Source organism: Elephantulus edwardii, unplaced genomic scaffold (genome assembly GCF_000299155.1).
Source record: "Elephantulus edwardii isolate Elephantulus edwardi_28Jun2011 unplaced genomic scaffold, EleEdw1.0 scaffold00015, whole genome shotgun sequence".
Lineage (NCBI taxonomy): Eukaryota > Metazoa > Chordata > Mammalia > Macroscelidea > Macroscelididae > Elephantulus > Elephantulus edwardii.
Window position 1 is genome coordinate 14,613,534 of NW_006399765.1, and position 14,239 is coordinate 14,627,772.

Here is a 14,239-nt window from a genome sequence, read left to right on the forward strand (position 1 = left end):
CACACACACACACACACAAAATAAAGGCTGGTGTTACATATCCACCAGTTCCTCGACACGAGAAAGATGGGGAGTCTCCTCCTGTAAAGATTTACAGCCTTGGAAACCTGACCGAGGATGCTATGAGTCAGAAACGACTTGACAGCAGGAAATGTCAATCACAGTTAAAGCAAAGAGAGAGAGAACTACTGAGACCCCTCAGCTCTCATCACTCCTCTCTAACCAGCTTCCTGTTTACCTCTAGGCCAGAGAGACAAATACAACACCCCAAAATACAAGTATCGGAGGTTTCCCAATGACAATGTCCAGCAGATAAGCAGTGATCACTATCACTACCACAGTCAATCTAGTCCATTTCCCAGAGATTCTGATCAGCTTGGTAGAATCCACAGCGCCACTGCCTAAGACACTAGGAAAGTCTCTGATCCTGGGAACACTTCTGGCAGGGAGGGTGTCAAGACTCTAACAGATCAACTCTCTAGTGAGTAACAACTACAGCTGGGAGAGAGACAGTAATATAAATAAGTAACAATTGAAACAGACAAAAGAGCACACCCTAGGGGACCACGGCTATACATGCAGACTGCCACATCTTTTTCCCACGAAGCAGCTAAGGGGTTTGAACCACTGAATTTTTTCTTCCCCTCACTGATTTTTTTAAAATTGTGATTCCACTGAAACTTTACTTGTTTCCATACATTTATACACATTTTGCTTTATAACATTAATGACAATGCTCACAATGTAATCACACTACTCCCAGTTCCTCTGTAATTCTCATTTCCATTAATCCTTCTAGTCTACCCCTTCCTTCCTGTCTATTTCTTCTCAGATAAATGTTGCTCTTTGAACTTTGTTCTGGGGAGTGAGTAGTTCCTGTCTCGTGCATGGCTAAAAGCTGAGACACTGAGGTGAGTTTTATTTCAGGTCTGAAGGGTGACTTAGGCCCACAGTCTCAGTTACCCCACCAGTCTCTCTCAAACCAGGAAGCCAGGCTTTCTTTTGTGTTCTGATTTCTGTTACACATTTCTACCCCATTATCCAGGATCTTCTACTGTGCTCCCTTTTAGTGATCAAAGGTGATAACTGGGCACCATACAGTTTTCCTTTTCTCAGAGTCGTGGATGTTGAAACTTGCTGGTTTCGTACCAACTGTTTGCAGTCCATTTTTGCTTTACTTCCCTTCCCCTTCTGGACAAGGAGAGATGAACAGGTACACCTTGGATGACGACAGAATGGCCTGATACAAAACATTGTATTTCATGATTGCTGCTTCTGCAGGCCTTGACTGTGGATCCAAGTAGTTACATCCTCGGCAACTTAAATCTTTCTTTCCTCCACATGTCATGATGCTGACTATTAGTCCAGCTGAGAGCATTTTTGTTTTATGTTGAGGTGTAATTCATGGTCATGCCTGTGGTCTTTGATTTTCCTAAGTGCTTCAATTCTTATTTACTTTCAAAGCGCAAGGTGTGTTACCTTTGTATCACAGTAGCTGATGAAACGTCCTCCAATCCTGATGACGCCTTCTTCTTCATACAGTCCAGTTTCTTGTATTATCTGCTCAGTTAACAGACTGAGTCAGTATGAAGTAAGACTATAACCTTGACACACACCCTTCCTGATCTTTTATCACGTAGTATCTCCTTGTTCTTTTACAGCAACTGTTTCTTGGTCCATGCTCAGGATCTGCTTGAACATAATTAAATATTCTTAACACTAGAATTCCCATTCTTCTCAATGTTATCCATTTTATTAAAATCTACAATGATTTGCATAGTCAACAAATCATAAGTCAACATCTTCCGGGCATTTTCTGCCTTCAGCCAAGACCTATCTGGCATCAGCCCTCCAAGGTTCACCTCGTTCCATGGGCTCTTCTGAATACAGCTTGAATTTCTGGCAATTCTCTGACCATGGATTGTTTTAGCATTTGGTAATAATTTTTCAGCAAGACTTTACTTGCATGTGGTATTAAGGCCACTGTGGGATGATTTCCACATTCTACAGGGTCACTTATGTTTGAGACATGCACAAATATGGATTTCTTCCAGTCAGTTGGCCATGTAAACGGTCTTCCAAATTTCTTGGCATAGAATAGTGAGCATGTCCAGGGCTGCAGCTGCTTGTCAAAACACAATTTATATTTCATCAATTACTGGACTCACAGCTTTTTACTAATGCCTTCAATGCAGCCTGTTGTTGTTAGGTGCTATTACGTATGACACATTCGACTCTATGGAGAGAAGATCTAACACTATCCTATCCTGTCCTTGCCTATGCCATCTTTACAATCACTGACACACTCAAGACCACTGCAGAAGTCACTGTGTCAGTTTCTTTGTCTGAGGCTCTTCCTCTCTCCCCCTGACCCTCCAATTTTCCAAGCATGATGTCCCTCTCCCAGTAACATGCACAAAGTATGAGTGATGTCTCCAAGGAGCACTCTGGCTTCACCTTCTTCAAGACATATCAGTGTAGCCTAGACTGGGCTTATTCTTTCACTTCTTGATCACAAGCTACTTCCTGTTAAGTGTTGAGCAATCTTTTTGGTACAGTGACTCTGTGAATGCTTCTACCCTCATTTGATGTATGCTCCATACAATGTTTTGTCCACAGAAAGTCTCAGTATTGTAACTTGAGTCTTAAATAATTTTTCCATGTCTGTCAGCTGAGAAATGCCACTGTATTCTTCCCTCTCGGTTTTCTAACTTCCAAATCTTTACCCTCTAATACTCTGCTTTGCCATTTGTAGCTGCCCTTTGAAATCATCTGTTCCGTTCTCATAATGTCTTCCTTTCATTTTTGGTTTTCTATGCAGTTAGTACCTATCAGTTGCTCTACTCAGAAAAGGCGAGCAATATCCTCTAGTGTGATTTACTGAAAAATTACTAGACGGTCAGCTGTAAGTCTGGTCCAACCCAATGGTACAAGAAGAGCAACACATTGTACAGCAATTTTTAGAGTGTCTTTTCTTTCATGTCTATTTAGTGACTTCTTGCTTTACATATGAATGACACTTTTTTTGGCATCCCACAACTTGTCTGGTTTTTGGTCATTAATGTTCAATGCATCATGTCTATCCTGGAGACAGTATCTAAATTCAGGTGGAATATACTCAAGTGACCACGATGTGGTTCGGACCTGTATATTCTTCAGTTTCAACTTGCATAAGAGCAACTGATGATGTCTTTCACAGTTGGCCCTGGCCTTGTTCTGACTAATGATATGCTGTGGCCTCATTTCTCTCACCAACACCATATATTCAAACTACTATTTCTTCTCTATTTCTAACCTTCACATGCCAACCATAAGAAACGCTCAAGGAAGCTCTGGTGGCCTAGTGGCAAGAAGCTGCACTGCAATCCCAGAGGCATGCGGTTCGAATCCACCAGATGCTCTGTTGGAGAAGGAGGGGCAATCTCCTTCTGTACCAGTCAGATCTGATTTGATGATGTACACACACACCTCCCCCCTCTCTCTCTCTCACACACACACACACACACACACAAACCCGCAAACCCCCAAACAAAAAACCCCGAAATGATCAATGCATGTATCATGGATAAAAACTGGAAGCAACAACTTGAAAAATTAGAAAGCGAATTTAGGGGACAGTGAGTGTTTGCTGATGAGAAAATAAAAATTTAGAAAAGGTAGCTAAGAGTGGCTGGCTAAGGATGTAATCAATATACATGCACTGTACATGTAGAAATTGTTAAACTGGTACGTCTTCTATTGTGTATATGCGTAACAGCCATGAGGATTAAAGAAATGTCCTAAAAAAAAAACCAAAGAATGTCTGAACTGAGACTGGATCTGCTCATCATACTGGCAGTTAGTGTTCAAGTCTACCTTAGTCAACTGCCTGCAAATAAAAAGAAATCTTCAGAGCAGTATGACACTATTCTGAATCTCTACGACATAATGTTCAAAATGCTAATGGAAACCCCAACAAAACTGTGTAGCACATAAAGAAACAGAACATTCTGGTTTCCACTGTCAGGGGGATAAAAAGGCAATTATCAAATGCCAATCTTGAGATGATATAATTACCAGTCAAGAGTTTTAAAACAGCTATTAAACTAGTGAGGTGGGTGTGTCAGAGATGGGTACAAGACAGAGCAGGGTTTAGGGCTGTTGTACTTAGCGTCACTGTGAGTCACAGGTGACTTGATGGCACATGATGACGACAACAACATCATTAAACTATGTTCAGTAATGTAAAAAATGGATTAATAATAACAACACATATTGTTGTGTTAGGAAATTTCACCAGAGTGGACAACTACTGAAGACTCAAATGGCATTTTAAAACATCACCTAAAATAAAGAATGCACTGGGTGGGCTCAATAAGCATGATGGAGGTGACAAAGAGTCAGGGACCGATAAAGTCAAATAAAAGAAAAAAAGGATGGGGGGAGAGCTAACCTAACACACTTGTGGCAATATTAAAAGGTTTTTGACAGGAAAATGGACTGTCACAAAGAAAACAGGACAGAAAAGTGTCAAGGAATCTAAAATAAAATGCTTCCTATATTTAGAAAAGATGGATAAAAAGGACATCCAGAATTCTAAAGACAGATACAAAATAAAGAGAAAAATAAGATTTGGAGAAAACAGGCAAAGCAGGAAGATTTTTTTTTAATTTGTCATGATTATCTTCAAAAGAAGAAGAAATACTGTACCTGTTGATAAAAATGGAAAATGAGAAGAAAATGTCCTAATAATCATATAAAGAAAAAGTAAAGAAACCAAACACCTAGGGGTTAAAGTCAGAAGACAAAAATTAAGGGAATCTACCGGAAAGTCCTTCTGTAGGCACAAAAAGCCCAATTTCAACCCACAGCTGACCCTCCAGAGAGTTTTCAGAGGAAGTTAATGACATAGAGAAAATGACCATCCAGCTGGTGGATTTGAACCCTGCGCCTTCGGGATGGCAGTGCAACTTCTTACCACTAGGCCACCAGCATTCCCACTAGATACAGAGTAACATATCAAATATAACTATAACTGTCTCAGGTATCATGAAATATAACTATAAATACCAAAAGAGATAGCATCAAAAGTTGACAGTAATCAGAGTAGGGCACTAGGGGGAAGAAGGGCAGGCAGTTAATTATGAAAATGCAATTTTTCTAAAGCCTAAACAATGATTGGACTCTACGTTACGTGCATGCAGAACACTGATGAAAAGAAAATGAAAAAGAGAAGGGTAATGATCATATTAGAACCAGATGAACCCTACTGGTTGGGGCTCAGATGAAGAAACCAAGAAAGAATGAAAATAAAATTCTTCTGAATACAGAGCTGGGAGTTGGAGACAATGTTTCTAAATATATGTAAGACTATTTTAAGTAACTTAAGACAGAGATTTGACAAGCAAAATAACTCAGCCATAAATAAAAGACTAAAAATAAAAAAAGCAGTATTGAAGATAGTATTTGTACTTTGTTATTAAGTAAACAAATAATTCCTGTAACTTAATAACAAAAAAGCAAAGGCCACAGAAAAGAACATGAACAAGGAAGTCACAAGGAGGAAAGAAGTAACTCATAAACAGAAAAATATTCACCCATACTAGTAATCAGAAAGACAAAAGTAAGAGCCTGTAATTTAGACTGACTAAATTAGCAAAGACTAGTAAATATTGATCAGAGTAAAGAAAATGACTCATTCTTATACACTGCTGAAAAATATATAAATAAAACATTTTTTCTAAAGGACGTAATCAATTTTTTTTAGAAATGTTGGAATTTTCCGAAGAATGAGAGTTATACACAATGAAATGAAACAGATATGTATAGTTTCTTAAAATGCTGAAAAATACGGACAGTCTCTAGAAATAGCATGCAAATCATCAAAATTATGCAAAAGAAACGGTACTATTTACAAAACTATTTGAAAACAGAATGAATAATAAATGAGAAAAGAAAAACTACAATGATAAGCATATTTTTATACTTAGCAAAAGTTTGCTCATTGTACTGTTAATCATTTTTTGTGTGTATTCTTTAAAAACTGGAAAACTATAATAGTTGCACATATTATGAAGAACAATGGAATATATATATTTATAACTTGCAAATGTTCTAACAATAGGCTCATAATCTATAGTGAGTCTATAAAATGACTGGTTCTGATGCATTCATTTTAGGTTTCTTAAAGGACAAAAGAAAACAAAACACCAAGTCTCAAGAATTTTTTGCATATAAATCTACACTATATGGTTCCAAGAAATTACTTCTTTGTCTAATCAGATTACAGATTTATGCAACATTCAAACTCAACATATCCTAAAGCCATTTATATCATTTTCATTAATACTTCCTATAAACTACAAAAGTAATAAACATTCTAATAGGATAGTAATATTTGTTAAGACAACTGAAATGTGCTGTTTTCACCATATGCAAAGAACAAATTCCTTTAAAATTTAGCAATGACTAGGCTAATAATCTAATAAGATAATAATGTCTTGGAAAGGGTGAAAGTAAGTTTCTCATTGGAGGCTAGGATTTTGAAGCTCCATCTCACAAACTTAGGCTTGAGGCCAGGAGGGAACGGTCCTTGGAGAAGGACATCGTACTTGGAAGGGTGGAGGGACAGTGCAGAAAAGGAAAACCCTGGATAAGATGGACTGATACAGTAACTGGGGCAACGGGGGTAGGTGTGTTGGAGTCAGTGAGACTGGTTTAGGACAGGGTAGGCTTCAGAGCTGTTGTACACAGGGCTGTGATTAGTCACAGGCAACTTGAACACACATAACAATCAACAAAGCTAATAATGTCTATGATGCTGAAAAGTCTTTCATCATTAAGAATTGTTAAAAAGAAAATAAATACGAATAAAATAAAATAAAAAAACAAAAAACACAAAGAATACAGCTTAAAAAGATCAATTTATGGTGAAGCTTCACTGCGATCCCAGAGACAAGCAGTTCAAATCCATCAGGTGCTCTGCTGGAGAAGGAGGGACAATCTCCTCCTGGTACCAGTCAGATCCAGTTTGATGGTTCTCACACACACACACACACACACACACACACACACACGAGTTTTTTTTTTACAAGAAATCTCTAAAAAAAAGCTCAATTTATAATCCTGCTATCACCGCTACTGCACTGAAAGGACTGGAAATCTTAGGTAGAGTGTAGAAAGAAGCAAACATAGTACTCGCTCAGAATCCAAACAACCCGTATGACACTTGACAGTCCACCTGCAGGAATAATGGAATTTTAGGGTCAAGGAATTAAAGGAATATGAACACGAAAATAAACTGGGTTGGGATGCTCATAGTTAGTTTATTAGGAAATCTTAGAAGGTCTGCTGAGAAAGAACATGAAATGTCCTCCTCCATTTATTCATTTACCAGTTGCCACCTTCTGCTGTTTTAGAAATCAAATAAAGAGATGCTCTGTAGGACGTATTTATCTCTTAAGTGAGAAGAAGATGAAAATAAATATATTGTTTTAAAACCTCTAATGCTTTCTGAATTCTTTATCTTCCAACTAAAATGACTATTAATAAACATGCAGTTTTTAAAAAAAAACCCAACACAAAACACCTCTGCTACTACTCATTGTCTTGGGGTTGGAAGCTGACTGTAACTGATCATCTAGCGGGTTTTCAGAGGCTGTAAATCAGAGGAGACGGCTCATCCTTCTACCCTGGAGCAGTCCGTGGATTCGAGCCTCAAGCCTCTGGGCTGGCAGTGCACCTCCTTGCCCACTTCTTACGGGGTGGTGGGGAGGGGGAGAAGAAACTATTGAAGCATGTTACAAGTGAGGCTATGCAAAATTCACTCCAAATGGTTAAACTTGAATTTAAACCGGAAGATAGTTGGGCACAAGATTTAACTCTGAATTTTAAACAATCTTTAGGAGGTCTTTTTTCCCCTCCATTTTTTAATGGATCAGAAGGACATAAAGGAAAAGGAATGGTCTGCAGCTTTGACGCAACTCTCACCTTCTCTGGATGAGATAATCTTCTAGGATATCGAGGCAGCGCACCATCTGGGAGAAGATGAGCACTTTGTGGCCGCCAGCAATCAGCTTAGGGAGTAGCTTATCAATCAACACCAGCTTCCCTGCTGCCTGAATCATGGCCTGCAGCTGAAAGTCAGAAGCATCAGGGCTGTGGGTTTTTCGGAAATCTTCTAAAATTTTCTCCTCCGCCCCTGAAAAGGAACGGAACAAAACTATTCCTTGAACATAATGTTGGGGCAAAAGCTGCTCTCTGTTTTACAGATCCTAGGAAACACGGCGGCATCTGTTTGCAGTGCATTCTCAGGTCTTGGATGCCAGGCAGTCCCTCGAGACGCCGTGCACCCAGGGGGGCCTCGGGTGAAGCGGCAGAGCTGCTCTGCAGAGGACACAGGTCTCCCAATCTCCACAAGTCTCACCATGCAGAGAGCAGCCTCTGTGTTACCAAATCCTAGATGACTCACCCCAAGAAAAAAAACCTCCAAGAATGTAAAATTCTTAAGACAAGTTTTGACCAGTTTTAAGAGAACCCAAGCCTCATTTTCATTCAAATTTTTTTTCAAAGGGTTTTTTTTGGGGGGGAAAAAATCTTCCTTGCTCCTTTTAAACACTGAGCTTCCCCCTCCCCCAATTCCACATATCTCTAACCTTACTACCCCACACTGTGCAATCTGATTATTGTATGCCATCAAGTCAACTTCAATTCAGTTACGTTCTAGAGTAAAGCTGCCCTAGAGGATTTCCTAAGCTGCCTGGAATCTTTATAGGAGTCGTCATGGTGGCACAGTGGTTAAAACATTTCCATGCTAGCTGAAAAAAATGTGTGGCAATCTGTTTCTGTAAAGATTATAGTCATGGAAACGATATGGGTCCATTCTATAAGATTACTGAGTCGGAAGCTGACCTAACAGAAAGGGATTTTTTAAAAATCTTTATGAGTCGGTGGCTAGGTCTTTGGTCCTGTGATGCTACTGGTAAGTTTGAACCACCAACCTTTTGGTTAGTGGCTGAGCTCTTGCAATTACTGACACCAGAAGTCCTTGTATTACAACTTCTATAATTGTGCACAGCATGTGAACCTCATTGTCATTATCATTTATTTAACTGAGTAATACATTTACCTGTCCCAAGATGGAAAAAATGAAGTACACTGCATGTAAACCAAGGGCAGCAGACTGATGAGTGGGAGCTGTCTGCTGACAAGGCAACAGGGCACTATGGAGGCAGAACCAGCAGCACCAGGTCCAGCCCTGGGCTCATAATAGGAAATGCGGCACTACAGAGGCAGAGCCGGCAGCACTAGGTCCAGCCCTAGGCTCTTAATAGGAAATGGGGCACTACAGACATAGAGCCAGCATCATCACTAGGTCCAGCCCTGGGCTTTATTCACTTAGTAGACTAGATTACTCAGGCAAACCACTTCACCTATTTGAACCTTAACTTATGCTCTGTAAAAAAGGTGAGCATACCATATATGTATATATAGATCCTACCATATAAAGGAGAGTCCCTTGGTGATTTGTTGTTGTTGTTGTTAGGTGCCAAGCCTTTAGCTTGGTGTAGTCGGATCCTGGTGGGTGTTTGTGATTTACTTGAAAGCTGGGGGTAAACTATTTGGGCATTTCTAATTGTGTTAGCAATCAAGTGTAAGCCAATTTACTGTATCTAATCCCTTGGTGGTACCAATGGTAAACATGTCTCTCTAACCAACAGGCTAAAAGTTCAAGTTCACCAAGACACGCTTGACAAAAAGGCCTTGTGATCTACTTCTGAAAAGTGAGCCTCTGGAGGCCCTATATATTCTACTCTGATGTATATGGAGCCATCATGAGTTGGAATATCCTCTGTGGCAACCGCTCTTCTTTAGAGCATATCCGTAGCTCAACAAGAGATGTCTGATTATCAGAACTTTTGGCAAAGGTGCATGCAAGGCCTCAGTCAGTCCCTGGTCCCAACTCACCATTGATAAGGTATGGGTGGTTACAGCACTTTCTCAGCTCCATCATGGTATTGATGAGATTGGGCATGTTGTGCTGATTGGCTCCCTTGGCCAGGAAGGAAAAGTTCTTCTCCAGGATGGCACGGTAATACTTTTTCTGGATATTAGTCAGCTCTACTTCAATGATTGTCTCTTGTTTGGGAGCAAGATTCTTTTCCACATCGTCTTTCAGGCGCCGAAGCATCATTGGTTTTAAGATAGACTGCAGTTTCTTCACCTGTTCAGGGAAATGAGACCTGTTCACCTGCCCCATCTACATCTGACGAGAGTACTGGGGCATTTTAGTCTTCACTATAGTCTCAACCATCTAATCACAGCACTGCAGCAAGAGATTTAAAGAAAGAACTGGCTGATCACCGTGCACAGGCTGTTTATAAAAACACTAAGAAGGGAAAAGGGGACTGATTTACAAGGAAGTAATTCTTAAAAATCTATGGGACAACCTTACAAAATACACAGGAAAAATGATAAAAAAAACCCCAAAACATTCTCGAGGATGGAGAACACTCTCTCTCTTTAATATATACACGCACACAATTATTACCTGAAGGACATAGTAAACCATGTTAGGAAGTACACATGATAAATGACAAAGGGAAGACTTAGATGCTGGAAGAACAGAGTAAAAGGCAGAGTCAATCTGGCAAAAGATTGTGTCCCTACATCTTCTAAGTAATAATAATGGCACACATGTTTGGTAGCAGTACATAAAGAGTTAACATTCATTCTACAGAAACACATGGAAACTGTCCCATCCAGGGTACTTTGGTCAGGAGGCATTCTATGCTATAACTGGTCCGTTTTTTCTCCTAAAATCCTGGCACTGCACTGCAGCTTTACTCACTGGGCTGTACCAGTATGGAGATTTGCCCCATTTCCTGAAAACGACATGGCACAATAAGGACTCAAAATCAAGATACCCAGGTTAACCCTGAACCAAAACATGCCAACTGTATAATTAATACTGGTGGTGAGAGGGGAGGGAAAATTCAAGTACAGAAGAAATTAAGTTTCAAGTCAGAAAAAAGACTACTGGAAAAATTTCAAAATAGGTCGAGTCTGCCTAAGTAGGTTGTGTGCAAGAGATGCTGAGTTATATGCTTCCTGAAGAAACAGACTGAATCATAACAATTACATATTTCAAATAATGATGAATATGGTTCACTCTGGAAACAGATGCTTTCTAAAACTTTTACTTATTGTGGTTTAAAATACAGACATTTGATGTCATCTATACCATTTTCTCCTAATTAACTAATTCCAATCCTAAACCTACTCCCTTTATGAGAACTTGATTTTAGCAACCACAGTACTCAGGAATGCCCCAAATGGGTAATAAACGGTATGAATCCAAAGAGAAAAGACACTGCTAGCTAATTGTTAAAAGACAGACAAATTCCAATCTGCTGCATGCTGGGCTCCGCTGTGTCCTTCACTGAGTCATACCTTGAGTCATTAGAGTACACTACATGCCAGACACTGTGCTGGTCAACACAACAAACACAACTTTGGAGAAGATGTGGGTGGGCCTTGTCTGTCCTCAGGGAGGTCATAGTCTAGGAAGAAGAAAACATGCATACCACAAATTAAGTGCAATGAGAGAAGGGGATGCATTTCTAATGGGCCAAAAATGAAGAGACTCTTCGAGCTGACTCTAGGAACGACAGATACTGCAAATGTAGAGAAGGGGAATTAAGTTTCATTATTCACTTCTCTCAAAGTCCGAGTTGCACCAGAAGTAGAAAGAAACAGACTGGAACTAGAGTGTACTCTTGACATGTGCCAGAGAAATTCCCAAATCTTCTCAGTCCTCAAGTTCTCTGCCCCAACCCACATTCACAGTATCACTAAATTAATTTAGCAGAAGTAATTATGACATTCCTGTGATCAAACCTTTGCATGACATTTCTAACTGCCTACCAATTTCCTCTACCTGTCTTTCCAGATAGTCCCACAAAATAATTCCCTCTGGTCTGTCACTGTACAAATTTATCTACCTTGTTTCCATTTCAAGACCATGCTGTAATACTGAGTAAATCCCATGATTCCAATTATGGTATAAACAGTCTTCACTTTATGAAACTGTACCCATCTTCCTGAAGATTACCGAACTACGTGACCTCCGTGTTTTTAGACTGCCATTGCCACTGTCAGCTTGTTCCTCTATGACATTTACATTTCTCTGGCTAATTTCTACAACCCCTCGTAGATAATACTAAATAGATATTTAACAATGTCAAATGTGTTGAATCAGCTCTCAATTCAATTACCCAGACTTGGAAAGTAAGGTCTTTGAAAACTGAGAAAGTCTAGTTTGGCAAAAGAGAACTTCAACTACTCCAGAGAGGAGACAGCCTGCTCCATCTGGTAATCTGTGTATTCTGTTTACCTCAGAACATGTTTCAGATGAGGAAGGAGGGAGGGTAAAAGGTGAGCGAAGCAGAAGCAAGCTCAGGCTTCTGGGGTCGTGGCTACCGGCAAAGCCATCAAACTTTCAAGTGACATCAGTGAAGGCAGAAGTCTGACACGTTTGAGATTAATAATTTTTTTTATAGTAATAAACTCTACTCACTTTTGAGTCAAAACCAATCCACAGTTGACCTTCAAGCAGTTTTCAGCAAAGTGTAAACTGAGGAAACTGCTCCCCTTTCTCCTGAGCACCAGCACTGGGTTAGCAGTGCAAGTCGTGCCAACCAACGCCAACACAACTCCCTTCGGAGCCACAACTGGCTTCCTCTCCCCAACAGGAACAAATGACACCAAGCCTGATTTTAGCGGGGATGTGAACACTTGTGAAGGTCTGTCCCCACCGTGATTTGCTTTCTTTTGATGGTGAAGGTAGCCATCCCACGGTCCACACTGTCGCTCGGACCGCTATTTACCTGCTCCTCTGTTTTCAGATCTCCAAACTCCTCCAAGAACGCAGTCTCTGACGGAAACTGAGACGGCTCCAGAAAATTGAGCAGGCTGAACAGCTCCTCCACAGAGTTCTGCAGGGGCGTCCCGGTGAGTAGGACTTTATGCTCCTGTGCAAATGAAAAGGCAAAAGAACAGGACGGACCATGTTCGGACCAATACAGTTGACTACTGGTGGGAAAACGGAGTTCAGGTATTCTATTCTCAAGGTGGGGTAATTCTCTGTGCTTTTATAGCAAGTCAGGGTACCCACCCTTTGTAAGGGTCCAGTCAATAAAAGGCTCAGTCTTCTTCTCAATGGCCCTGCCTCTTAGGTCATCATTCACTTACTCACTTGGTATCATGGGGTATCTAGCCACCTTTAACTGGGCATTACACCAAGTCAGTCATTTTCAAAACATCATCATCTTTGATCATCAGGAGCCTGCAAACCAGCCAACACACCTTCTACATCCAGGTCACAAAGTTTATGGCATTTACAATTCCCCTGTGTTCCTTTGGGAACTAGTCTATGGCAGAGTTGGAATGCTAACCCCATGCCTAACAAAAGAAATCTTGATCCCTATACTGTCACAACTACAAAGGGCAAAGAGAAAACCCAGAGTAAAAGGAGTTTGCACGAGTCATGCCATCTGGAAGCAGAATGGCTAAAGAATGCTTCCTAAAAAACGTTGTTGGTGAAGAGAGGGAAGCTGTGTTTAGTAGAAAGTCGGCTGACTCTCACCAGGGCCATGAGCTTCAGACCCTCCAGGAGTTTGCAGTTCCTATTCTTCAATCTGTGGGCTTCATCAATTATCACACAGCTCCAGTGAATCTTCTTCAGCTCTGGGCAGTCTGCCAGGATCATCTCAAACGTTGTGATGACGACGTGGAATTTGAAGATTCCTGAAAGGGGGTTTCCCTGAGAATGATACAACCGAAAGCGCAGCTTTATGAATCGTGCTCACAGGCCCTGAGGGATTACACTACAAATGCTAGGGCCTAGGTGAGAAGCCAGCAAGCACGGTGAGTCCAGGTGGGACGTTAAGCAGGAAACCAACCGTGGAGTTAAGACGGAGAGCTTACTACATCAATGAAACAAGAAAGAAAACATGTGCCTTCACAAAGCTGACAAAGAGGAGCAGTGTGAAAGGCTGATTCACACATTCTCAACTAGGACCAGGTTCCTAACATGCCTAGGCCGCCCAAGGAAACGAAACTCTCTTTCACTACTTGTTAAATACGATTAGTTTCTTTACTGGGTTTCAGCACAGAGTGAAAGTAATGATCCTAACTCACCGGGAAAGTGCTACCAGGCCTGCAGCACACATCCTCACCTGCAGCCTGTCCCATTTTGCGG

The 14,239-nt window shown here is 40.6% G+C and overlaps 1 protein-coding gene across 1 annotated transcript in view; it reads right to left on the reverse strand.

Annotated features, from left to right (window-relative positions):
- CHD6 (chromodomain helicase DNA binding protein 6) overlaps positions 1-14,239 on the reverse strand; it is a 194,048-nt gene that overhangs the window by 80,223 nt on the left and 99,586 nt on the right. The window contains exons 13-16 of the mRNA XM_006881534.1: positions 13,625-13,801; positions 12,867-13,010; positions 9,946-10,201; positions 7,969-8,179 (exon numbers count right to left, since the gene is read on the reverse strand). Coding sequence (XP_006881596.1) covers positions 7,969-8,179; positions 9,946-10,201; positions 12,867-13,010; positions 13,625-13,801 — 788 coding nt within the window. The remainder of the gene's footprint in view (positions 1-7,968; positions 8,180-9,945; positions 10,202-12,866; positions 13,011-13,624; positions 13,802-14,239) is intronic.